This window comes from Culex quinquefasciatus, chromosome 3 (genome assembly GCF_015732765.1).
Source record: "Culex quinquefasciatus strain JHB chromosome 3, VPISU_Cqui_1.0_pri_paternal, whole genome shotgun sequence".
Lineage (NCBI taxonomy): Eukaryota > Metazoa > Arthropoda > Insecta > Diptera > Culicidae > Culex > Culex quinquefasciatus.
In genome coordinates this window covers 121,950,671-121,975,219 of record NC_051863.1, presented here as the reverse complement: position 1 = coordinate 121,975,219, position 24,549 = coordinate 121,950,671, and the positions used below count along the sequence as shown (strand labels likewise).

The window sequence follows — 24,549 nt, the reverse complement described above, 5'->3', positions numbered from 1 at the left end:
GTTGAGGATCAGTTCAGGTGGAGTTGGTTTTACTCCCAATTATCAATTCCAAGACAACCTTTCCTTAAAAATCATCAAATCACATGGTGAAATCCAGTCTGCAATCCGCTAAAATCACCATCTCCTAGCGAAGCGAAATTGAAGAGGGGGTGCGAGAAAGCATTTTATTATTTTTCTTGTCTAAAAAAAATTATTCCTAATCCATCATTAAATCATTAAAATTAAATTTTAAGAAGTGAGCACCTAAAATTCCTCCACATTACCTCAAAATGGGACAGGCTACTCAATATAGACTTAAAAAGTGCTAAAACACTGGAATGGTGGTAAATTTACACATTGTTAGAGGTAAAATTACACATTTTAATTACACAGAAGATGTACCCATTCCCAGTACAGATTGTCAAGGGAAACAGATTGATCGATGCAGCATAAATCGGTACTGGCAACGTATGTTTTGCACTTGCAACACTGCTAGTTTGCTGGGCGTAAAGGGCGGTTGGTGTCCAGCGCGTTTGGATCTGTCAAACATTGGCCAATCTGTTTCCCTTACCAATCTGTAATCCCCAGCTGAAATATTACCATGATTTTTTAATGTGTATCGACAAAATAGTTTGGGTTATCCCATACTTTTTCATTACAATTCGGAGTCAGCCTGATACATGTTATTGCTAGCTGAAACATAATCAACCGGTGTATTAACATTTAACTTGAAGATGGAAAACCTAAAAGCAAATTCGAAAAACGAGTTCATCACTCGAATTGAAAACATAATTTTGCCTACACCATTCAGTGATATAAAATGGTGCAAGGGAAATAAAGCGTAACGAAACTCATCCCCATTCACTTAAAGTTCGATGAGCCGACTCTTCGCTTGCCTCTAAACAGATAAAACCACAATCCAGCAACAACCGCACATGGAACGCACTTGAATTTCACCAAACTCATATGTTTTAGATACCCTGATTGAGCTATTGATAAGTTACAGATAGAGCATCTTCAATTTGAAACAGCCTATTTTTTTAAAAAGGGTTTAATAAAACTTTATTTTCAAGAATAAAACAAGTTAGTATCTTATAGTTACTAATAAAATAAATGTCAGGTCGACTATCAACTACAGTCATTAAGTAAAACTTATCACAATCACTCCCTTAAATCAAAACTTATTTTAATTCACTTGTGGCGCCACTCCAAACGCCGATATCAGCACATTAACCAGCGTTATCAGAAAGATCCCGATCGTCACATAGTCGTTGATTTTGTTCGCCTTGCAAATCTGCTGCTTGTCGTTGATGTCGTACCGACTGTTCAGAATCAGCCCAATGCCCACGGCCACCTGAATGACCAAGCTGACCGAAATAAAGATCAAGCTGAAGTAGTAGTACGGATGCCGCGCGAATGACTCCAAGATGTACCGCAGTTGGTTGGCGTTGGCCGAAACCAGCGCCAGGTCCATCATGCCTTGGGCCAGGTTCTTCTTTTGCTGGTACGTGTTGACGTTCGGGATGACCTCGCCCGTTACTGGGTTGATCTGTGTAACGCGGAGAGTTGTTTAGTGAAGGCTTGAAACTGTTTTAGATTGTCCTTTAGTGTTCAATACCTGAGCAGTTTTAGGCTCAACTTTTGGAGAAATTTCAAGATTGTTTTCCACGTCCATCTTCACTAGAAAAAATAACTTTTCGTCTCAAAGTATGAGTCACAAAAACCAAAAGCAGACAAAAATAGAAACAAATTCTCTTGGACAAGATCGAGCCAAGTGTGCTGACGGACGATCAAACTGGCACTGAAACTGTATTGAGCTCTGAGCATAGCAGAGTCGCGAGCTTAAGAAAAAATCAACACAACCATTTTTTTAAATCTGTGGTTGAGCAGCATCTCGAGCTCGATGATCACTTTTCTCGAGAGAGAGAGAGAGAGAGAGAGAGAGAGAGAGAGAGAGAGAGAGAGAGAGAGAGAGAGAACAAAAATGTTTCCTCTTAAAAAAATGCTCTTTGCCATGGTCTTAAGGCGGTACAATTAGGGACCTACGGGACCTACATACATTTACATTTGACAGTTCGATTGGAACCCTGAGAGTGACATTTCGCCTCTCCATCGAGAAATTAAAAGTGAGAGTGTGTGCGTGCAACATGGAGTTAAATTTTTCAAAGTGCCATGGGAACCTTCACAGCAACTGCACAGAAAGTTTAACTCCATGTTGCACACACTCTCACTTTTAATTTCTCGATAGAGTTATCTACGTGCGCATGTATTGTACACGAAGGGTTTTTAGGTTTTTTAGGCTCTCTAGGTACAATGTGCCCTTCACTCTTGGGGCAATGACTGACAATGATGGTTCTAAATTCTCCAGAAATAGTAAACTGAAATGAAAAAAACATTACTTAATCCACCTTAAGGTGGTTGATGCCTTCCTTAAATTCAGGTTGTATTTTAGGTTGTATTAACAAATCAATTTAAGAGTTTTTTTTAATTTTTTTTTTTCATTTATTTTGTTTCACCAGAACAGCAATTTTCAATTCTATTTTTACCAACTCACCAAAAAAAAAGGAGAAAAGGGGAGACAGTAACTGAATTTAAAAGTGCTGATATGCCAACATTAGGTGCACGATGGATTTGCATGTTGTCACCCTAGTCTTAGTAAACAATGTCTTATGAGTTGTATATTTCAGTAAAAAGTTCGGGTAAATCTTTGTCGAGATAAAATAATGTATTCAACAATATAATTAATACAGACTTTTTTCAGAAGAGACACAGACACTGCTTAAGCACATCCCCACGGACATTTGTTCAGAATTTGATTCTGAGTCGATAGGTATACGTGAAGGTATATCTAGGAGGTGTTTTTAAGAAGTTCATTTTTCGAGTGATTTTATAGCCTTGCCTCAGTGAAGTGAGGAAGGCAATAATCACGATATGTAAAATGTTTCTACAAACAACTTAAAGAAAACCATTTTTTGATTGATAAATTTTGAACCAAGATTTGAATGTTTTTCTAAAACAAACATGGCCGCCAAATGGCCGATCTGGAATGATGCTTTCCAGAGCCTTAAACTCAACCCTTTCACCACAGACAAATTCGTTTTTGATTTGTTTTTCATCTATTTTTATTATAATTTTAAAATTCACTTGAGTTGTTCATATTTTTTGAATATTACAAGCTGAATATACAACCTTTACTTAATTTCTTTTATAATTGCTTGCTATATTTAAAATTTCGAGTGAAGAAATTATTGTAACATGTTATTTTATTATAATAATCACTTTTACAATAGCTTTTTTATATAAATCGACTAAAAGATACTTATTTCTGTCGTTAAAATCAGGATAGAAATATTTTTAAAGTTATCTTATTTTGATAATCGTGATATTGAAAAAAATCTTGCAATCGCTTGATATTCTTCATCTTCATCAACATAATTCTCAGGTTTTCAAGTTTTCAGGATTCGAAAAATGTAAAAAAAAACTTTTTAACCAAAATTTAGCTAGTTAAAAAAATAATCCAAATCATTGAACGTTGTCAATCTTTGCAATTTAATTTATCTTTATATTTAAATTAAAGGCTGGTATGCAGATCGGAAGGAAAGGAGTCAAGAAACAGCTTTACGAACAGCAGAACAAAAGAGAGGGAACGATTTCCTGGGGCTTTTCTTCACCCTCTCTGGCTTGCTTTCGCTGTCGCTGCTGTCCATTTGTTTTTTTCTTGACCGGTTCCTTCCAAAGTGTACACTCAAAAAACCTTTCACCACAAAGTTGCTTGAAAATTCCGGTGGCTGCCAGTTTTTGGTCCAAAACAACGTTTTACATGAGTCATGCAACTTCCGCCATGTGTTCAAGTCAATTCTGAATGATTTTCACGCAGCTTATACTCACACAAATAAATGTCACAAGAAATTCATGCCTGAAAATTTGGAGGCGTGGCTTGCAGTCAGCTGATGGGTAGTTTGCATGATAATCATGCAACATCCGCATGGGAACTGGTATGGAAAAATCCATGTGCCTTTTCATGCCACATTGTGGTGAAAAAATATGAGGGTGAGTGAGTGGGGGAAGGTTGCATGACTTTCATGTCTGAAAATTTCGGCTCGCTTGCTGGAGGTTTCCAATCATCAGTTTCTTCCCGGTGCTTGACCAAGCATGAAGTGCGCTCTGTTCAGTTTAGTTTTTTTTCGAAGAGCGTAGAAAAGGAGTTCGAAAATGCACATTATTACATATTTCGTAACGGAGGGTATGTATTTTGAAATTTAAAAAAAATAATTCAGCGCTAACTTGTGCGTTTATGTTTTTTCAGGCGACTTCATCCGACAAGACATCACAATTCTGGAACATGCCGGCCTACACGATCATGAGCGATCAGGACAAGCACCACAAAAGTCTCCCCCGTCGGGTGCAGGAGCAGCAACGGACGAATCCACCAAAAAGAGCCAGAATTTCAGCACCTCTAAGTTTCATCGATCTTCTCCCGGCAGCTGAACTTGTTGACTGCGGTGATTATGTTCTTATTGTCTACGCAATGGAACCAGAAATTCCAGGGCAATCGCATGATGCCGGAGATGCGCAAATGTTCAACATCGCTGCGAAGAAGGCGCTGGCCGCGAACGGAAAAAGGAAAAGGCAGGACAATTTAATGCAAAGGAAATTATTGTGTTTTGTGATAAAGAGTGTTTGATGTGTTGTGACGTGATTAACAATGTGTGTTAGTATCAATGAAAAAAGTCAAATTTGAAAATAAAATGTGAAAAGAACAAGATCTGTTTTAATTCTTCGGAAATCCCTGAAAACAAAAATGGCACAAAAATCCCTCACCCCCAACGCCCCGTACTTTCAAATCCACTAGAAAATCATGAGTTAATAACATTCCGAGAAGGTAGAACCTGCGTGCATTTGTTGCAACTTTGACGTGAATTTCTTGTGATGTGGCGTATGGTTGTATTGGTTCGCTTGGAAATTGATGAAGCTTAGCCTCCTGAGTTTCACGTAGATTTGACATGAACATACAGATGGAAAAAAATCACCTATATTTTCATGCAGCATTGTGGTGAACAATATTTTGAGTGTATATACCGTTTTAAGCACTACATCAATAATTAACATGAAATTTGATACACCCAGCAGTATTTTTTTATAATGAATACATTTGATCAAATTCAAATTGCAAACCAGTAGTGGACTTTTAGAATCGATTTTTGGTAAGGGAATATAAAATGTATTGCAAAGCTAACTACAGTCTATATGTCATTATCCAAAGTTAAGATTATATAAAGTTCGATTAACTAAAGGACTTAGGACTTCGCATATTCGAATTATGCAAACAAAATTTATACTTTCTAATTCAATTGCGAATTTAATGTGCCCAAAGTTATCAACTTTGAGTAGATAATTGCCAAATTACTAAATGAATATTTTCAATATCCCACCACCGCCATGTTGGCCGCCATCTTGGATTACTTATTACCATATCACTCCAAAGTAATTCTCGGCTCAAATAAGATTAAATGAGACTGAGATAACATAGAACAATAAAAAATCGAGATTCGACTCTCCGTAGGTTTGATTATCCGATGTAATTTTTTATGGACTTCGGATAATCGAGACTGGATGGTACAAACATGTTAAATTTTTAACTATCCTGAGAAATTCAACTTGGATCACATAAAAAACTGTTGACCTGCACGCAACGTTCAACTAGGTAGTGCAACTTGCTTGCAGCATGTAAAGTAAAGAGTAAAATTTTTAATGTCACACTTTATGGCAGACGCTAAAAGATCTTAAAATTAGTGCAACGACCAGTCGATGTGTGTAAATGCACTCTCATAAACGTCACTCTCAATTTGGACATGCCAACGATCGGCGGTAAATCACCCTCTCCGTGGTTAATCAACATTTCCTTGAGTCTCTTTGTTGGCAGTTTCTGTTAGCGTCCCTTTTAAAGAATCAACCCCACCGGATTCACACAGTTTTGTGTGACACGGGGTGTGGTTTTCCCCCCGTCATTATGCTGTTACTACAAAAAAAAAGGTAAAAAACAGCCAATTTTAGCCTCTATATATGTATTACTCATCGTCGATTGACGTCACTGTTCCCATGCAAGTATGCGTTCTTCCTTCTGTTTCTATTCGTAAACAATCCCTATACATACATGCACATAACTGTGAAATTAGAGGAAAACCCATGTATAGTGGAAAATTGCACCTGTTGGATTGGGGTTTCCCCCAACATTATGTTAGGTTTGGATACATGAATAGTTTATTCGTGAAAATCGATACAATTACTAGTTGAAATAGGTATTTTGAACAATTTAAAAAAGTAGTAAACAAAGACACTCAGCTTTTGGATAAATAAAAACAAGCCGACCAACACTTTGTTAGTGGCGCGTGGTCGATCAGCCGGGCACATACAGTATATGCGGTTTACGACTCCTATACAAACATACCCGTTAAAACAGCACACATCAAACGTAAAAAAACCAAAACCGTCCAACCGTGAACTTGGCTGTATGTGGAGTAACAGTAGCGTGCATAGGAGTAATATGACAGTTGTTTTACAATAATATTTTACACCTAAAAATCAGATAATTAAGGATTTTTTCAACTCTGAAGTGAATAAAATATAAAACATAATATATATATCATTCGAAATAAGTTTATCTATTTGAAAATCTAAATCAATTTTAAATTTAAACCATTTAGGACTTTCCGGTCGATTTGGTATCTTTTGAAAAGCAGAAAAAAATCTTTCATTAAAATATGATCAGCAGTACAAATTACTCGAATGTAAATGCTGAATTATTTTTGTAGAAGTTCTGGTAATTGGTGAGATTATTTAGAAATGGATCTTTATAAAATAATTTTTCGGAGCTAAAGTCGCTAAAATATCCGAGGGACTTTTGTTCTTACAAAACATTCGTAAAATAAAATCAATTTCTTAACTTGGCAAATTACTTTTCGTCTGCACAAATAATTTCCGGTTTAAAAAGGTATTTTCCTTAACTCTCGACCCATCTTTTTACGCAGATTTTATTTTTTTGTGTTTATGAGGTTTTAGGTTGGTTAGCTTGTGTCTGAATACCTATAATCATTATCTGTTGCCAGAATAATTGTGGTTTGATTGAGCATTTTAGCAGAATACACTAATATGAATACAAAGAGTATCCATAGCCAAAAAAGCGTGTTTTTTTTGAGTGATTTTAACATTTTTCGATTAAAAATTACATCATTAGCATTTGAATTAAAACAAAATGTGTTTAGACCAGGACACTACAAAAATTACTGCATTCTTGATTTTTTGGGTCATTTTTCCTGCTTGAATTCGGCAGAGCAATCCTGAATTTCTGCAAAATCGGACAACGCCTTCCTTTATGGCACTGCCCCAAAGTTTTGCGATTTTCGTAATTAAAAAAAACACTGTTATCAAATGGCTATACACCGGAAACCTTAAATGTTAGTACAAAATTTAACCGCTATTTTCTAAGGAAATTTGACGCTGGATCGAATGGTGTCATCAGATTTTAAATTGGAATCAAACTTGTTGCACTATGCGCAACTGAAAACTTTGCATGCAATTTTATGCGATTAGAAATCATCATCGCGTTCCCCAGACGATTTAACAAAAGAATTTTCTTTAAATCTTTTGAGATAAAGAGCTTGCTTAGATATTAAAAACAGCTCGGCCAAATTGAGCATAATCACAAAAAGTCGATTTCGATTTTCTACTTGTTGTCTACAGTGAGGGAGGAATGACCTATAAGCTATACGATTCCTTACAAAATCCTGTATTGACGTAAAATAGGGTATTTTAACCATTAGTGGACCCCCTAGTAGAGCCGAAGCACACTTTTCACAAATTTTTAATATTTTCATAACCCTTTGCATAAAAGAATGAAATTTGAAGTCTTTTGAACAATTTTGACTATTTGTTTCATCAGTAATTTGTTTTTGAGCAGAAAAACAGCCATTTGAAAAAAAGTTTTTTTGGCCTATTATGGACCCCATTTTCTTATAGTGGACCCGGGTCCATAGTCCAATTGTGGACCCGGGTCCACTATAGGAAAACTGTGATTTTTATACCAAATTTAACCGATATTTGGTGTTTTGGTGCATGGTTGAGGTCTTATTATAGATATAATGTATAAAAGATGGATTTTCCATCATTAAAAAATATGTTTTGCTTTCAAATTTGGCTTAAAACAACAAAAAACCTATCAGACATTTAAACACATTTATTTCCGAAAAAAGATTAAAGAAAACGTTTCAAAAACAACTGTAAAAATTAAAATTATTTATTACATAAATAATTGACCGAAACAAAACAATAGATTTGTTTACAGTTGCTGATAAAACTACGCATGTTTATTTTCAAAAAATGTTTTGTTCGTGATTTATTATTATAAAATATCATTTCAAACTTTAATTATGATGGTTCAGTTAAGTACAATTAACTATAGTTATTTATTAATTATAAATTCTTACGGCTTCAGCATTTTTGATTCTTTTAACATGAAAACAGCTATATTAATACTCATAATTGAAAAAAATATGCAATTAGGTTGATTACAACAAGCATTTATTGTATGTTTATGAGAAACTTTTGCTTAAATACACAGTTTTCTTCATTTTTGAAGGTTAAATTAATAGGTGTCCACTTTTGGAAAAGTTAGGATTTTCGTTGTCCTATATTGGACCCCCCCCCCACCTTCTATTTTTTGCTTGAAAATGAGCAGTTTTTCGCTTTATTTTGGTATAGTTCCTTAAACTTACTTTATTTTGAATAACTGAAGTTAAATAACCAGTCAAAAAATTATTGGAAAGTTAATTCAATCATAAAATATAAATGCTGTTTTGTTGTGAAAATGCTAGTGGCCATGTCTGATTTCAGATGTCGAACTCAAAACACTTATTTTGGCAAAAAGGTCAATTCAATGTCAGTCAACATTGTTTTAAATGAGGCTGATCATGCCAAATAAAAGATTTGCAGACAAAAACACGCTTAAAATTGGGATTTTATTGATTTTTTCATCAAAACCCCTTCAGAGGGTCCACTAATGGATAACGTAACTTAGAGTGAAGAATTGACATTTCTCAAAACATTAGCAAAGTCTCATGACACAAGTCAAATCCTCAAACTCACGATTGTTTAAAAAAAAAGAGTCCCTCTTTCAAAAGCTTTTGATCATCAAATATTATTGGAAAAAATATTTTTGATGATTTTTTTATATTTTTAGAACGTGAGTGGGGGATCCCAACGGTCCTTCCTCCCCTGTAGATTCAGATCTGTATTGTTGTTTGAACATTCGTGTTCAAACTCAATCCAATTCAACGAATCATCTTTGCGGTTAACTTTACCCAGTTGGCCTGGTCGCTTTATCGTTTGTGTTGTTTTAATGCATTCTAATGCATTCGGGCACTGCAAATGTTAATATTGACAAGAGGATGCTAGGCGTTAATCAACCTAAGGCACTTTCCAGGATGCCCTCAAAAGACTGGCTGCGATAGAGTTAAATTAGATTAGATTAGAACAAACATTACTCAGAATAAACTTTTTGTTACTTAATATTTCAATAACTAAATTAGGTTCAAAACTGACAAGCCGAAACTATATTAGAACAAGTTTGCCGTTTGCTGGTCAGCCGGCAATTGTCCAGCTACCCCAAATACGAAATTGAAAACTCCAACCAACACTCCCAAGTCAGTAGCATTGCGTTTGCTAGTAGTGCCTCTGAGAGAGCAGAGCTTCCATTCAGTACAATGCGGCCGACCCGTTCAGCCCGTTCGTACTATAAACCCGACGAGCGGAATCGCTACGCGCTTTATTTGTGTTGCGATCGGCGTCGCGAGCGGTTTGGTCGGTTCCTCTTCAACTGATCTGCAGTGATCTTCGCTTTCTCGGTATCATCTCTTCAAAAAAAAAAAAAAAAAGAGTAAACACAACAGTGCTACTGTACTGGATATTGCTAAGGTTGAAGCTCCCCAGTGATACGTTAAGGCCTGAGTCACACAATCACATTCCACATTAATTACCGCGACTTGGACGTGACCTTTGCCGTCATTAATTATCACAAAGTGAAGAAGTGAACGACTGGAAGATCGTTTGTTCATCTCGTGAAAGAATCTCAGAACCGGTTTCGAAAAAATTTATAATCGCGGGCGCTCCTCCTTGAGGTGATGTAATTCAAAAACCTGAGTTCAGTGAAAAGCGACCAGAAAAAAAAACCCACAAAATGTCCACCGAAAAGCCCACAAATGACGTCGAAATCAACATCGAAGCCGCTGAGGAGGACGGGGACGAAACCAACAGTAACGGAACGGTCGAGGCCGGGTCGGAGGTGAAACCGGTAGTGCCAATTGTGCCGTTCGTGGCCAACGCGTCCGAGGAAGTGTCCAACCGACCCAGAGCCAACTCTCGAGGGCGTCAGCTGAAACCTGGAGCTGGAACCGGTGGTGGCGCCAATTCCAGTGGAGGACGCAGCAGATCAGGCAGCGTGAGTTTCCGGTAGACCGGGAAGATTGTCACGTGTGATAAGGGTTGGCACAAACTGTTGGCGGTTGGGTTGTTGGTGAAGTTTCTTGGAATTGTTTGGGTCTGCACACGGTCTAGGGGAGGAGGACACACGCAACGAACCGAGGATAATTAACCTGTGTTATGTGGTGGACGTTGTTTTGTGACGACGACGAGGAAGAATTGGTAAAGAATGTGTGTAAGGGTTGGGCGGTCAGTATAATGACTCAAGAAATCAATTTTGAAATGCTTTTGACGGAAGGGACTTTGGAATATGGAGCAGACCGAATGCAAAATACAAATGTTGTGTGAGTGTGCAATCCGTTCAATATTTTATTGACTGTTGTCTGAATCAAGGCAGTAGTTTTTATAGTAAAGTTCAGACTTAATTATCCGAATTCTCTAGTATCAGAGATTCGAAATGAATTACTCAAAATATAATAATTGGATCATACAATTGTAAGGATGTTTTTATTCAATTTTAATTTGCATGATCGAGACAGGACAATATTCATTTTAAACTGAAAAACTCACCAATTATAGTAGATCATAGGCCAAAAACTATTGCCACGACATCTCATCACAGCTTTGAACAACTTGGCTTATTTTAGGATGAAGACTCGCACATGTGCATGTTGAAGCCTGATTTTAAAAAAGCTAAATCGACTCCAACATTTCAAAAAGCATCATGTACAAACCTTGCGTTTTGAGAAAAACGCATTAGAATGTTGAGCATCCATTTTCGATTCCCATTTTAATATAAAAGCAAAATAAGATGTTTTAATGATAACAAACGATGGAAAACGTTGCTTTTATTGATACTTGATCATCCAAATTCAATAAAACATTAGTTCCGTAATTTTATTTGAGAAAAACAAACATAACTTCTTTTGAAATAACCAACGTCTATATCACCCTGCTGTCATTGAGGGGAGCGGTTTGTTATGATTCGTTTTTCTTCGCCGAATGTACATGGCGCTTTGTTCATGTTGCTTTTTTTTCGTCACGAGGTTTTTTTTTTTTTTTTAATTTATATTTATTCAAATTTCTTTTCCATGTACATTCATTCAGTTAAAATATTATTGAGTGTCCAATCACAAACGATGACTTTTCACCTCAATTTTAAATACTAGCAACTTTCATTTATTCATGAAATATTGTAGCTTTCGCTATTCAGTGATTTCAAATGTAGGAGGTCCTACATGTACAAAAGGGAAAAGGGATACCTTAAAACTAACTTATAAACTATATAAAGAGCGGATCAATGCAGCTGAAGACTGCAATGATTTTTGTCGAAATGCATCAATTATCTTATTGGACATAACATCCAAAGTGTCAACTTCGGCTAATTGATGAAGTTCACTGGTGCTGAACCAGGGAGGAAGTTTCAGAATCATTTTCAGAATTTTGTTCTGAATCCTCTGAAGTTTTTCTTCCTGGTTAAGCAACAGCTTGTCCAGATCGGCACAGCATAAAGCATGGCAGGTCTGAAAATTTGTTTATAAATTAACAGTTTATTCTTGAGACAAAGTCTAGAATTCCTGTTTATAAGTGGATACAAACATTTAATATATTTGTTACATTTAACCTGGATACTTTCAATGTGATCCTTGTAAGTAAGGTTTTGTCAAAACCAAGTCCAAGATATTTCACTTGATCCTCCCACTTTAAATTTACCTCATTCATCTTTATAATGTGATGACTTTTGGTTTAAGAAAATCAGCCCTTGGTTTGTGAGGGAAAATAATAAGTTGAGTTTTGCAGCATTTGGAGTAATTTTCCATTCTTTCAAATAAGAATTGAAAATATCCAAGCTTTTGTAATCTTCTTGTGATGACACGAAGGCTTCTGCCTTTGGCGGAGATGCTTGTGTCATCAGCAAAAGTGATTTCTGACATCCTGGGGCAAATCAGGCAAGTCAGAAGTAAAAATATTGTATAAAATTGGACCCAAAATGCTTCCTTGAGGAACGCCAGCACGTACAGGTAGTTGATCAGATTTGCTATTCTGATAACATACCTGCAGAGTACGATCCGTCAAATAATTTTGAATAATTTTCACGATATAAATCGGAAAATTAAACCTTTTCAATTTCGCAATCAAACCTTTATGCCAAACACTGTCAAATGCTTTTTCTATGTCTAGAAGAGCAGCGCCAGTAGAATAGCCCTCAGATTTGTTGCTTCGAATTAAATTTGAAACTCTCAACAACTGATGAGTAGTTGAATGCCCAAGGCGAAATCCAAACTGCTCATCAGCGAAAATTGAATTTTCATTAATGTGCGTCATCATTCTATTAAGAATTATTCTTTCGAATAATTTACTAATAGATGAAAGCAAACTAATGGGCCGATAGCTTGAGGCTTCAGCAGGATTTTTATCCGGTTTCAAAATCGGAATTACTTTGGCATTTTTCCAACTACTGGGAAAATATGCCAAATCAAAACATTTGTTGAAAATTTTGACCAAGCAACTTAAAGTTGCTTCTGGTAATTTTTAATTAAAATGTAAAAATGCCATCCTCACCAGGGGCTTTCATATTTTTAAATTTTTGATAATAGATTTTATTTCATTCAGATCCGTATTAAAAACTTCATCTGATGAAAATTCTTGTTCAACAATATTCTGAAATTCTATTGAAATTTGATTTTCAATAGGACTCAAAACATTCAAGTTGAAATTATGAGCACTCTCAAACTGCTGAGCAAGTTTTGAGCTTTTCCCCATTAGTTAATAGAATATTATCACCATCTTTTAAAGAAGGGATGGGTTTTGAGGTTTCTTAAGAACCTTTGAAAGTTTCCAAAAGGTTTGGAATAAGGTTTAATTTGTTCGACATCTCTTGCGAACTTTTCATTTCGCAGGAGAGTGAATCTGTGGTCAATAACCTTTTGCAAATCTTTTGAATTCGCTTCAGTGCAGGATCACGAGAACGTTGATACTGTCTTCGGCGAACATTTTCAGACGAATCAGAAGCTGAAGATCGTCATCAATAATGGGAGAATCAAATTTGACTTGGACTTTAGGAATAGCAATATTCCTAGCATCCAAAATTGCATTAGTTAAAGATTCCAAGGCTGAATCAATATCAGCTTTGGTTTCTAAAACAAAATCATGATTTAAATTATTCTCAATATGATGCTGATACCTGTCCCAATTAGCTTTGTGGTAATTAAACACAGAACTATTGGGTCTGGTAACTGCTTCATGAGAAAGTGAAAAAGTTACTGGAAGATGATCAGAATCAAAATCAGCATGAGTCACTAAAGGACCACAATACTGACTTTGATTTGTCAAAACCAAATCAATTGTTGATGGATTTCTAACAGAAGAAAAGCAAGTTGGCCCATTCGGGTATAAAACCGAATAAAGACCAGAAGTGCAATCTCTGAACAGAATTTTACCATTGGAATTTACTTTTGAATTATTCCAAGATTGGTGTTTGGCATTAAAATCACCGATGATCAAAAATCGAGATCTATGCCGAGTAAGTTTATTCAAATCCCCTTTGAAATAATTTTTATTTTCCCCAGTGCATTGGAATGGCAAATATGCAGCTGCAATCATAATTTTCCCAAAAGAAGTTTCAAGTTCAATGCCCAAACTTTCAATAACTTTTAACTTAAAGTCACGTAACGTGCTATAAGTCATACTACGGTGGATAACTATTGCAACTCCACCGCCATTTCGATTCATTCGGTTATTAGTTATAACTTTATAATCTGGATCACTTTTCAAATAAGTGCCAGTTTTTAAAAATGTTTCGGTTATAACAGCAACATGCACGTTATGAACTCGTAAAAGTTGAAAAATTCATTTTCTTTCGCTTTTAAAGAGCGAGCATTAAAATTCATAATATTGATGGAATTACTTAGATCCATGATTAAACTTCAGGGTAAGAACAACATCATTCGCAAATTTTAATCCAATCTGGATTGCTTCCATCATGGATGTAGCATTACTCATTGTTTGAATCAAACCAAACAGTGAGTTTTGCAAAAAGTCATTTTTCAAACGTAACATCGCCGAGATCAGAAGATCCCAAAGCGTTGCCAGCAGAAAAATTTTCAAATGAGATTTGAGGTACCTGCCCAATTTCAGAAAGATTGGTAGAGGATTTAAAATTCGTGGATGAACCCGAAACGACGTTAGCATAAGAAATGCCATTGTTGTTACCTAACTTTTCCACGGTAGGGGTATTTCTAGAATTGTTCGAGTGAGACAGCACGAACGTTTGATTTAAAGATGCAGGTACAACCTGACTTTGAGAAAATTTCAGTTTGGATTTCGGCTGATGCTTAGCACGAGAATCCAAAACCTTTTTTCTGATGGGGCAATCCCAGAAATTTGATTTGTGATTTCCACCACAATTTGCACATTTAAATTGGGTGACTTCTTTCACGGGACAATTGTCCTTGTCGTGAGAAGAATCCCCGCAAACCATGCATTTTGGAACCATGGCGCAATGATCAGTACCGTGACCGAATGCCTGGCAACGCCGGCACTGGGTCAGATTCTGGCCATTACCGCCATGTTTCTTAAAATGCTCCCACTTTACCCGTACATGGAACAAAAACTGAACTTTGTCCAAAAGTTTCAAATTGTTGATTTCATTTCTGTTGAAATGAATCAGATAAAATTGTGAAGTCAAACCAAAGCGAGAAATATTCCCGTTTGATTTTTTCTTCATTGGTATTACTTGGAATGGGGCAAAGCCAAGCAACACCTTAAGTTCGTTTTTGATCTCATCCACCGACAAGTCGTTGGAGAGACCTTTCAAGACCGCCTTGAATGGCCGAGCATTCTTGGTCTCATACGTGTAGAAATTGTGTTTGTGGTTTTTCAAATAACCAACAAAAGTTTGGTGATCTTGTAAAGATTCCGTCAACAAGCGACATTCTCCTCTTCGACCAAGCTGGAACGAAACCTTCAAATTGCAAGTTTCCTTGCAATTCTTCAGTTGCGTTCGAAAGCTGGCCAAATCGGAGACGGAAGTCACAACAATTGGCGGAGCCTTTACTCGTTTCTCGACGGCAGAGGGCTCAGTACGAGGAGAAGGTTCCTTGTCATCAGTTTCGGATAAAACACCGAAACTGTTTGTCAATGGAATTGGAGGATTGACCTCACATTCAGAATCAGAATCAGACCTCAGAAGAGGCTGTTTTCTTTTTCTGTTTCCGTTAGCCGGTTTAGCGTTCAAACGCTTCACCGACGTAACGACCAAATCTTCAGAAGATTTGCGTTTACCTTTGTTTTGACGCATTTTGCAAGCAAAGTTCTCTTAAAAGATGGCTTCGTTTGTAAAATACAACAAAATTTCAGGCGGGGTTAGTCTTGAAAAGACTGTTTAGAATTTTGGAAAATAACTCAGGTAGTCTTTAAAAAGACTGTGAATTTTGTTTTGAAATAACTCTGAGCTTAGGTAGTAAAAAATACCGCAGCTCTAGTGTCCGTTCACCACGAAGGTTCGCAAGACACTTCGTCACGAGGTTTATGTAGTCTTTTGTTTAACAGGTTGACAGGGCTATATAAGCAGGGACTGCTGATAGCAGAGATTTTGTTTATGTTACTTTATTTAAAATCATGATTAAACAGACTTTACTGAAGTAACTTTTGCTCATTTTTGGTGGAGAGGTAGCTTATTAGGAGTACTTTCAGAATATGGGTCATTCCACCTGAAGCGGAACACCATTTGAAAATTACCATCTCCGATTCTGCTCAAATTTGGCAGAGCTGTTGAGACTATCAAAACATGCAAAAATCCCGAATTTCATCCAAATCGGACCACCCCCTCCATTTTTGTACCCTCTCAAAAAATCGACTTTTTGGCGATTTTTGAGCGAAACCCCTAACTTCTAACGACGATAACTCAGGAACCACAAATCTTAGAGGGTCGGTCTTAGACTCAATTTTGAAGGAAATTGGACGTAGAATCCATTTCCGCGATCAAAATTTAGATTAAAATATGTTTTCTACCTGTATTGCGCAATTGAAAACTTTAAATGGCCGTATCTCAAAACAGCCCTATTTATTTTTTAAATTTGACCTCACCATCGTATTCCCCGTCCAATTTTAGATAAGAATCACTTATCGACAGAAAGGAATATTTTTCGTTCCAGAGATATCGAATTTTAAAGTTTTAAGTATTTGAAATTACCTATAATATATACACTCGCCGCATCTGCTAGAAGCACTCAGTCGTGCTGATCAATAATAACTACCTGGTGTTCTGTAAGATGAATTATTTTTTCAATTTTATACGATTTTAAGATAATCAATACCTTGAACAATCTATTTTTTGTTTAAGGAATATTTATTGGGTAATTTTTAATTCACTATTTTTCCTGATCTCAGTGTCATTGAACCATAATAAGTAAAATTTGAACTTTTTATATTTATTTGCAAATGCTACAGAGTTTTTACAGTACATTTTTTGAAAATTTATCATTATTCTATTATTTTCATATTTTTTCTAATTCCTCATTTTTTCCCACTTTCTCAAATTATTTCTTTTATTTCTTCTTTTATTTGAAACGAGAACAAATGTAGAGCTGGCTGTAGTAGATGAAATAATTCTCATGGGTTCTAGAGCTTTTGCCATGTGCGGTAGCGAAAAACCCCAAATTCTGCCTTAGGGTTTGAAAGATTGATCATATTAAACCGATTTTTATAATGTGTTTCATCAGAATAATTGATGATTTTTTTTCAATTCTGGTACATTTAATTTCAAAAGAAATACCATATACTTCTGATACATGTGGATAGCAGCTGTATCGTCTTCCAAGATTTCGAAATGATTGACAAACAAAAAAAAAGATTATTGTTCGGACGGTGTCGAAATGAACACAACTAAATAATAACACAACTAGATAATAAATCAGATTAATCGCTGTGATTTTCTTACCTTTTTCCAGTTTTATACTTTCCAGAAATCCTCCTCCTTAATCATGCTTCACGAGAGTTTTATTCATATTAATTCATAATTTTTAACACGATAATGTATCGTACACTTTTTCTTAAGTTACAAGATCAATTACAATTTCCTGCTAGCTCTGCGGGAATTCCATTCTGCCCTGTATTGCGTGTCGTTCTTGCTTTGTACTGTGGGCTAGCACACAAATTCGCCGTATACAGCAATTTCCTACAGTGGTGTACATTACATTTTTGCCTTATTTGCTAATGATTATTTGGGATGAAATCTTAATTCAATAAATAACCAGGTAGCAGTTATTGAACAGCGCTTCTGAGTGCTTCTAGCATATGCGGCGAATGAAGCTAATGTAGGTAATCTCAAAAACTAAAAACTTTAAAATTCGATATCTCTGGAACGAAAAATATTCCTTTCTGTCGATAAGTGATTCTTATGAAAAATCGGACGGGGAATACGATGGTGAGGTCAAATTTAAAAAAATAAATAGGGCTGTTTTGAGATACGGCCATTGAAAGTTTTCAATTGCGCAATACAGGTAGAAAACATATTTTAATCTAAATTTTGATCGCGGAAACGGATTCTACGTCCAATTTCCTTCAAAATTGAGTCTAAGACCGACCCTCTAAGATTTGTGGTTCCTGAGTTATCGTCGTTTGAAGATAGGGGTTTCGCTCAAAAATCGGCAAAAAGTCGATTTTTTGGGAGGGTACAAAAATGGAGGGGGTGGTCTTGGATGAAATTCGGGATTTTTGCATGTTTTGATAGTCTCAACAGCTCTGCCAAATTTGCGCAGAATCGGAGATGGTAATTTTCAAATTTGCATTTTTTCTTGCACACTTCAGGTGGAATGACCCATATGCAATAACCCAGAAAGTGTCAAAATGTACATGATGCCTTTTGAAATGTTACCGTCGAAATATGAAAAATAATAGAGATTAAATAGTATAGTATAGTTGGTTTTTAATGCTAGAAAGCATTGTTTTTATATGTTTTCTTTTCTAACATTTTAAAATCAAAACATCAATTTCGTCATGCACAATTAACTGCAAAATTTATTGTTCACATCCAAAAATCATATTTTTCTTAACACATTGAAACATTGTTCGATTGAAAAGAGTTTTAAATGTCTTTGTAAATCAAAATTGAAAATAAATATCTTTGTGGCCTTTCTTGTCAGAAAGTTTTTTGTAATGCTTGTTTCTGAGAGGATAGCAAATTTCATCGATTGGCGTTCTACTAATTTTATTTTAATTTATTTGCAATTAAATAAATAAAAGTGATCAGAAATTGTTTAGGCTAGAGCCAAAGATTAAAAAATTTGAAAAATATTTGCACCAGCCTAAACAAAAAAATATATATAAAAAATTAAATAACAAGCCATAGTCTCTGCATTTGAATTCAAAAAAACTTTTTGCGGTACAGTACATTGAAAATTGAAAAGATTTTTGAATGAACCCAAACAAGCTAAAACTGACGCTAAACGCAAGGGAATTCATTTTCAATTGATTTAAGCTGATTGCACTTGAACTTTCATAGACATTTTGAAGTTTTTGAAGGGACAAACATTTTAAATAACATTTGTATCAGTCATTTTCTATCGCTGTACATAAGAATTAACAGAGCAGTTCTCTACGGAATCGGTCTTTTTTCTTTAATTTTAATTTTTGTATTTTTTAATCCGGCTGAAACTTTTTTGGTGCCTTCGGTATGCCCAAAGAAGCCATTTTGCATCATTAGTTTGTCCATATAATTTTCCATACAAATTTGGCAGCTGTTCATACAAAAATGATATGTGAAAATTCAAAAATCTGTATCTTTTGAAGAAATTTTTTGATCGATTTGGTGTCTTGGGCAAAGTTGTAGGTATGGATATGGACTACACTGAAAAAAAATGATACACGGTAAAAAAAATTGGTGATTTTAATTTAACTTTTTGTCACTAAAACTTGATTTGCAAAAAAACACTATTTTTATTTTTTTTTTTTTTTTATATGTTTTAGAGGACATAAAATGCCAATTTTTCAGAAATTTACAGAATGGGCAAAAAATCTTTGACCGAGTTAGGCCGATGCAAATATTTAATAGTAGTTTATGCAACAAGTTGCAAAAAGAGGATTTTTTCAGCACGAGTCGTACATTTATCCAACGAGGTTCACCGAGTTGGATAAATACGAAGAGTGCTGAAAAAATCAAGTTTTGCAACGAGTTCCATACAACATTTTTTGCAATTCCAAAAAACACACACTGAGTGAAATTTTAAGTTAAATTTTCATGTATTTCGTCGATAAATCGTTTAAATCAAAAAAATGTTGAAAAGTGTTACTTTTCGAAACAAGTGCTGAAAAGTTCAACTTTTCAGCACCCATTTCAGTGCTGAAAAGTAGAACTTTTCAGCATTTATTGTGAAAAGTGTTGCTATTCGATTCAGTAATTTTTGGTACATCAAAGTAGGCTATTTCGTCGTTCAAGAATGACAGGAAAACTAAGTAATTTCACGACGGAATTGCAAAAAAAAGTTTTTGTCCCTCGGCCCTGGCCGAGGTCAAGGGGGGGGGGGCAAAAAAATAAAAAATACAAAAATTAAAATAACAAGCCATAGTCTTCACATTTAAATGAAAAAAGTGTTTTAAAATGCATTTTACACTAGTTCAGTTGTTTTGCAATCATTAGTTTTCAAAAAATCTAAGATCTGACAAAAACAAAAATTGTATCGAAAAAAAAAGATTTTGCATCGAAAATTTTCAAAAAATCTTAAGATTTTTTAATAAACCCAAACATGCTAAAAATGATGTTAAACGCAGAAGAATGTATTTTAATTTGATTTCAGCTGGCTGCACTTGAATTTTCATTGAAATTTTGAAGTTTATTGTAAAAATATTTTTTTGCCCCCTGATTTTTCGGGCCAATTTTGAAGGGGGGGGGGCGACAAAAACTTTTAAAAATATTTGTACCAGCCTTATGATTTTTTGAATCAATACAGATTTTTTCAAAAAATCGAATATCGGTCGCAACAATTTTTCGACGTCATTTTTCGATGTAAAATCGAATTTGCAATCAAAAAGTACTTTAGTGAATTTTTGATAAAGTGCACCGTTTTCAAGTTATAACCATTTTTAGGTAACTTTTTTGAAAATAGTCGCAGTTTTCCATTTTTTTTAAAATAATTGCTAATGTTTGCCCACCTTTGAAAAAATAATTTTGAAAAGCTGAGAAAATTCTCTACATTTTGCTTTATTGAACTTTGTTGATACGACCCATAGTTGCTGAGATATTGCCATGCAAAGGTTAAAAAACAAGAAAATTGATGTTTTCTAAGTCTCACCCAAACAACCCACCATTTTCGAATGCCGATATCTCAGCAACTAGGTCCGATTTACAATGTTAAAACATGAAACATTCGTGAAATTTGCCGATCTTTTCGAAAAAAATATTTTCAAAAATTTAAAATCAAGACTAACATTTTAAACGGGCCAAACATTCAATATTGCGCTTATTTTAAACTGGAATGAACATTTTCTCGGAAATAATGGTAAATATTCATGAGAATAATATAACTCGAAGTGATTCTGTCTTTGTAAGAATTCTTGTAAGAATTAAAACTTTCAAATTTGAAGACATAAGGATTTGAACATTAATGATTTGTAGGTTTCAAAATTTAATATTTTATTGAGGCACCAACAAATATGAGCAAATCTCTATGTATTACATTATTCTTATAACAATTTAAACATTTTCTGGTAAAACAACAAGAATGATCATTTTTGGGGAATAGTCTATTGTAGGAAATGAAACTGTTTTATTAATTGCTTCAATAGCCAATGAAAGTTTTAAGTTTAAAAAAATGCTTTTGCTTTCTCTGGCTTATTTTAATTCAAGAGGGACTTTTACTTTGAACAAATATTTGAAGGTGCAGAATATCGTTTTAACCAAATTAATCAGTTCAGGATAATGATTTGAAAATTTGCGGCGTAACTATAAAACACTGTCAAGAATTTGTTTTTAATAACGCAAGATCCAGAAGATACAACTCTTTGTTGTTATTTTTGCTAATAACTCACTGAAATTCACCATCTGCCTGCACCAAGTTCGCAAACCCCACCCGATTGGAAAGTTACATCTCAATGCAGACGAAAATGAAAACGAACATCATCATTAAGCCGACCAAATTCATCAGCGGATGATTCCAACAACCTTCGCTTCGGTCAAGCGAATGACGACGCGAATCACTCTCAATGAATGTTTTGCCGGATTTTAAGATTTTTTTACTACGTTGTTTGGCTTTCGGCTGAGTTTGATGGGTTTTAATGGTGGTAACGGTTTGAGGTGAAATCTTCGCTGTGAAAATTACTGCTTCCACCCTTCATGTTTTGTTTGGGGGAATAAGAGGGAAATTATTTGGATCTTTTGACCAAACTTGACTTTTGGAAGTGCAAGTTCATTTTAAAGACCGTAATTTGTTTAGTACACAGAACGACTAATTTTCAGCCGAAATGCCGCCACGTGCTAATTTTCAATCGGCTTTGATTTGGGAAATAAGCCGCACAGGTGATGAATGGCTAATTGAGTAATTTTGGCTATAAAATGACCACCCGTAAAGGAGACGATCAAATTGAATTAGCACGCCCGAGAATGACTAATGCTTGGGAACGGATTGGCTGAACCCTAGTCAGGTATGGGGATAATTTTGTGACTACAACTACAACTCATGATGCTGCCTCAAAATGTCAAATCCACTCAAGTGAGTGTTGCTTCGTTGAATTATTGAATAGCATTAAGGTGAAGCCGTTGATCATTTTCGAAGAAAATTGATCATCACTATAAAATATTCTGTATAAAATTCATTTTAACGAATTTCAGCACCAAAAGGAATCAGCATAGGCCGGTTGTTGCCATCTTGAAGCCACTGAAAGAAGTTTTGATCTAAATTAAATGTGCTTCAAAATTTATATGATTTTGTGGCACAGTCATTGACGTCCTAGTTGGCAATCATTGATTAATGACGATTTCCATAACTTTACAAGGAATGGGATAATCGTTACCAAAAGGAATCAGCATGTGTAAGGCACTATTCTAAACAACTTGTTTAAGGAATTTTGTCAAAATATTGAATGCTACGCAAAATTTATATCTTTGAACGAAAAATCATGACAATGATGGAAGTCTTCACGTTAAACATTGAAACTTAGTTGAAGGTTTCAAAATCATTGGTTAGTTTTTTTTTTATTTAATCATCCACAATCAATGAGTGAGTGATTGAGTAAGTTAGTGAGTGATTGAGTGAGTTAATGAGTGAGTAATAAGTGAGTGAGTGTTTGGATGGGTGAATGAGTGGGTGAATGAATGAGTAAATTAATGAATGAGTGATTGAGTAAAATAAGGAAAATAAACATTACAAATAGGAAAGTGTTAACATTTATGAAGGTTAAATTAAATAGTTCTCAGGCAAAACGACTGACGTTTTCCAAAATGTTTTTCTGATGTTCGTTTAAGTTAATGTATTGACAGAACGTGGATTTGATACTTGTTAGCAAATTTTTAAATCGAAATTTTGACCTGAAATCCGGAGTTTTTTTTTATAGAAAACAAGAAACTTGGATTGAAGCAAGCAAAAAAGCATGCTGTTGACCACTTGAATCAAATTGAAAGATAGGTTATTCATTAGCTTACAATGGAGAATAGATCACAATCATTTGTAATCTGCCGGTCATTATTCAATCATGCCGCACACCGGCTAGAAATCATTGAAAACCGAACATCACGACCACCACGACCAACAGTCGTATTCTAAGCAACTGACGCAATACAGATTTAGATATAGATTTTAACGCAATACTTATACCTCTCTATTCCCGCAGCGATCACGGAACCGTCGTGACACCAGCAGCGCCCAAAACGATGCCATTCCACTGTTGCCGTCGGAGACGGGCGAGGGTCGACTCCCTCGGCAGCGACCACCGCTGGCCGGCCCCGAAATGGACATTGACGGCCCGGACGATTATGACCGCAGCAACCGACGGGGCATCGACGACGGCTTCCTGCCGGAGAAACCCGGATTTGAGGACGATAGGGATCGGGATTTGGGCCGGAGGACACCCGGCCGGCGGAACAGTGTGACGAGAGATTTCCCGTTTGCACCCGAGTACGGACCGGGAGGACCAACGGTGAGTTTTGAAACTTTTATTATCCGCGCACCACCAAACCGAAGTGCGCAACACTTTTGTTGCGCAAAAAAATCTGTTGCGCCGAACAAAAATGTGGTGGTTTTTCGTTAGCGTGTACATCAGCCTGTGGCGCAACAGCTTTGACAGGTTGCGTTCGTATTTTGATTTTTGTCTGCTTTCACAATAACACTTGAATAGTGTGACGAACGCTTCTCTTTTTCAAGGTCGTAACCCACATTGACGGGACAACTCGAATCATTCCGGACGTGAACGTGTACCAGCAAAAGAAGAACCTGGCCCAGGGCATGATGGATCTGGCCCTGCTATCGGCCAACGCGAACCAGCTGCGGTACGTGCTGGAGTCGTACTCGCGGCATCCGTACTTTTACTTCAGCTTGGTGTTCATTTCGACCAGCATAATCGCCCAGGTGGCCGTTGGGATCGGGTTGATCTGGAAGAGCCGGTACAACATCAAGAACGAGGACGACTTTTGCAAGGCGGATCGCATCAACAACATGGTCACGATTGGTATCTTCATTATCACGCTGGTGAACGTGCTCATTTCGGCGTTTGGAGTGGCCGATCCACCGAAGACGAATTGATGTGGAGCGTATCCAATGTTGGAAAAGATTTCGACAAAAGGAATATTTATTTCAATGAATCACATGAAATGACAGTTTTATACCCATAGCACTCAAAAGAATCTCGCCTTATCGAAAATAAAATACTAAAATTTTGAAAACATTAGCGTTTAGACACATAAAAGTGGATTTAGTTTCTATCCCAAACCTTTCAGTTTTAGAGAAAAACTAACTTAATCCACTAACGTGGTTGGTGCCTTCCTCACTCCTAAACCAAATATGGACCACAAAAAAGATCCGGAAATAATCTTCTTCTGGATTATTATAATTTTGTTTTGTTGAAAGCAAAGTATGCAGAAAACAAGGTTTTAGAAGTTAAATTGAGATC

General features: G+C 35.8%; 2 protein-coding genes and 1 long non-coding RNA gene across 3 annotated transcripts; 1 reads left to right on the top strand and 2 right to left on the bottom strand.

Annotated features, from left to right (window-relative positions):
- Positions 1-1,016: 1,016 nt before the first annotated feature.
- LOC119769837 (ninjurin-1-like) lies at positions 1,017-1,842 on the bottom strand. Its single transcript, XM_038263533.1, has 2 exons — positions 1,598-1,842; positions 1,017-1,528 (listed from the first exon to the last, which is right to left on the bottom strand). Exons 1-2 carry the CDS (start codon positions 1,652-1,654, stop codon positions 1,166-1,168), a joined length of 420 nt encoding a protein of 139 aa, XP_038119461.1. The 5' UTR covers positions 1,655-1,842; the 3' UTR covers positions 1,017-1,165.
- Positions 1,843-4,201: 2,359 nt separating this feature from the next.
- Positions 4,202-5,006, bottom strand: LOC119769869. The gene is made up of 2 exons (XR_005278549.1): positions 4,801-5,006; positions 4,202-4,582 (listed from the first exon to the last, which is right to left on the bottom strand). It is a non-coding gene; the product is annotated as an uncharacterized LOC119769869 (long non-coding RNA).
- A 4,727-nt stretch (positions 5,007-9,733) lies between these two features.
- Positions 9,734-24,327, top strand: LOC6039405. The gene is made up of 3 exons (XM_038265013.1): positions 9,734-10,471; positions 23,275-23,580; positions 23,805-24,327. Exons 1-3 carry the CDS (start codon positions 10,211-10,213, stop codon positions 24,180-24,182), a joined length of 945 nt encoding a protein of 314 aa, XP_038120941.1. The 5' UTR covers positions 9,734-10,210; the 3' UTR covers positions 24,183-24,327.
- The last annotated feature ends 222 nt before the right edge of the window (positions 24,328-24,549 follow it).

Coding starts and splice junctions, on each gene's coding strand:
- LOC119769837 (XM_038263533.1), bottom strand. CDS start 1,654: ATGGACGTGGAAAACAATCTTGAAATTTCTCCAAAAGTTGAGCCTAAA. Junction 1,529..1,597: donor TTGAGCCTAAAACTGCTCAG/GTATTGAACACT, acceptor CGCGTTACACAG/ATCAACCCAGTAACGGGCGA.
- LOC6039405 (XM_038265013.1), top strand. CDS start 10,211: ATGTCCACCGAAAAGCCCACAAATGACGTCGAAATCAACATCGAAGCC. Junction 10,472..23,274: donor GACGCAGCAGATCAGGCAGC/GTGAGTTTCCGG, acceptor CTATTCCCGCAG/CGATCACGGAACCGTCGTGA. Junction 23,581..23,804: donor ACGGACCGGGAGGACCAACG/GTGAGTTTTGAA, acceptor CTCTTTTTCAAG/GTCGTAACCCACATTGACGG.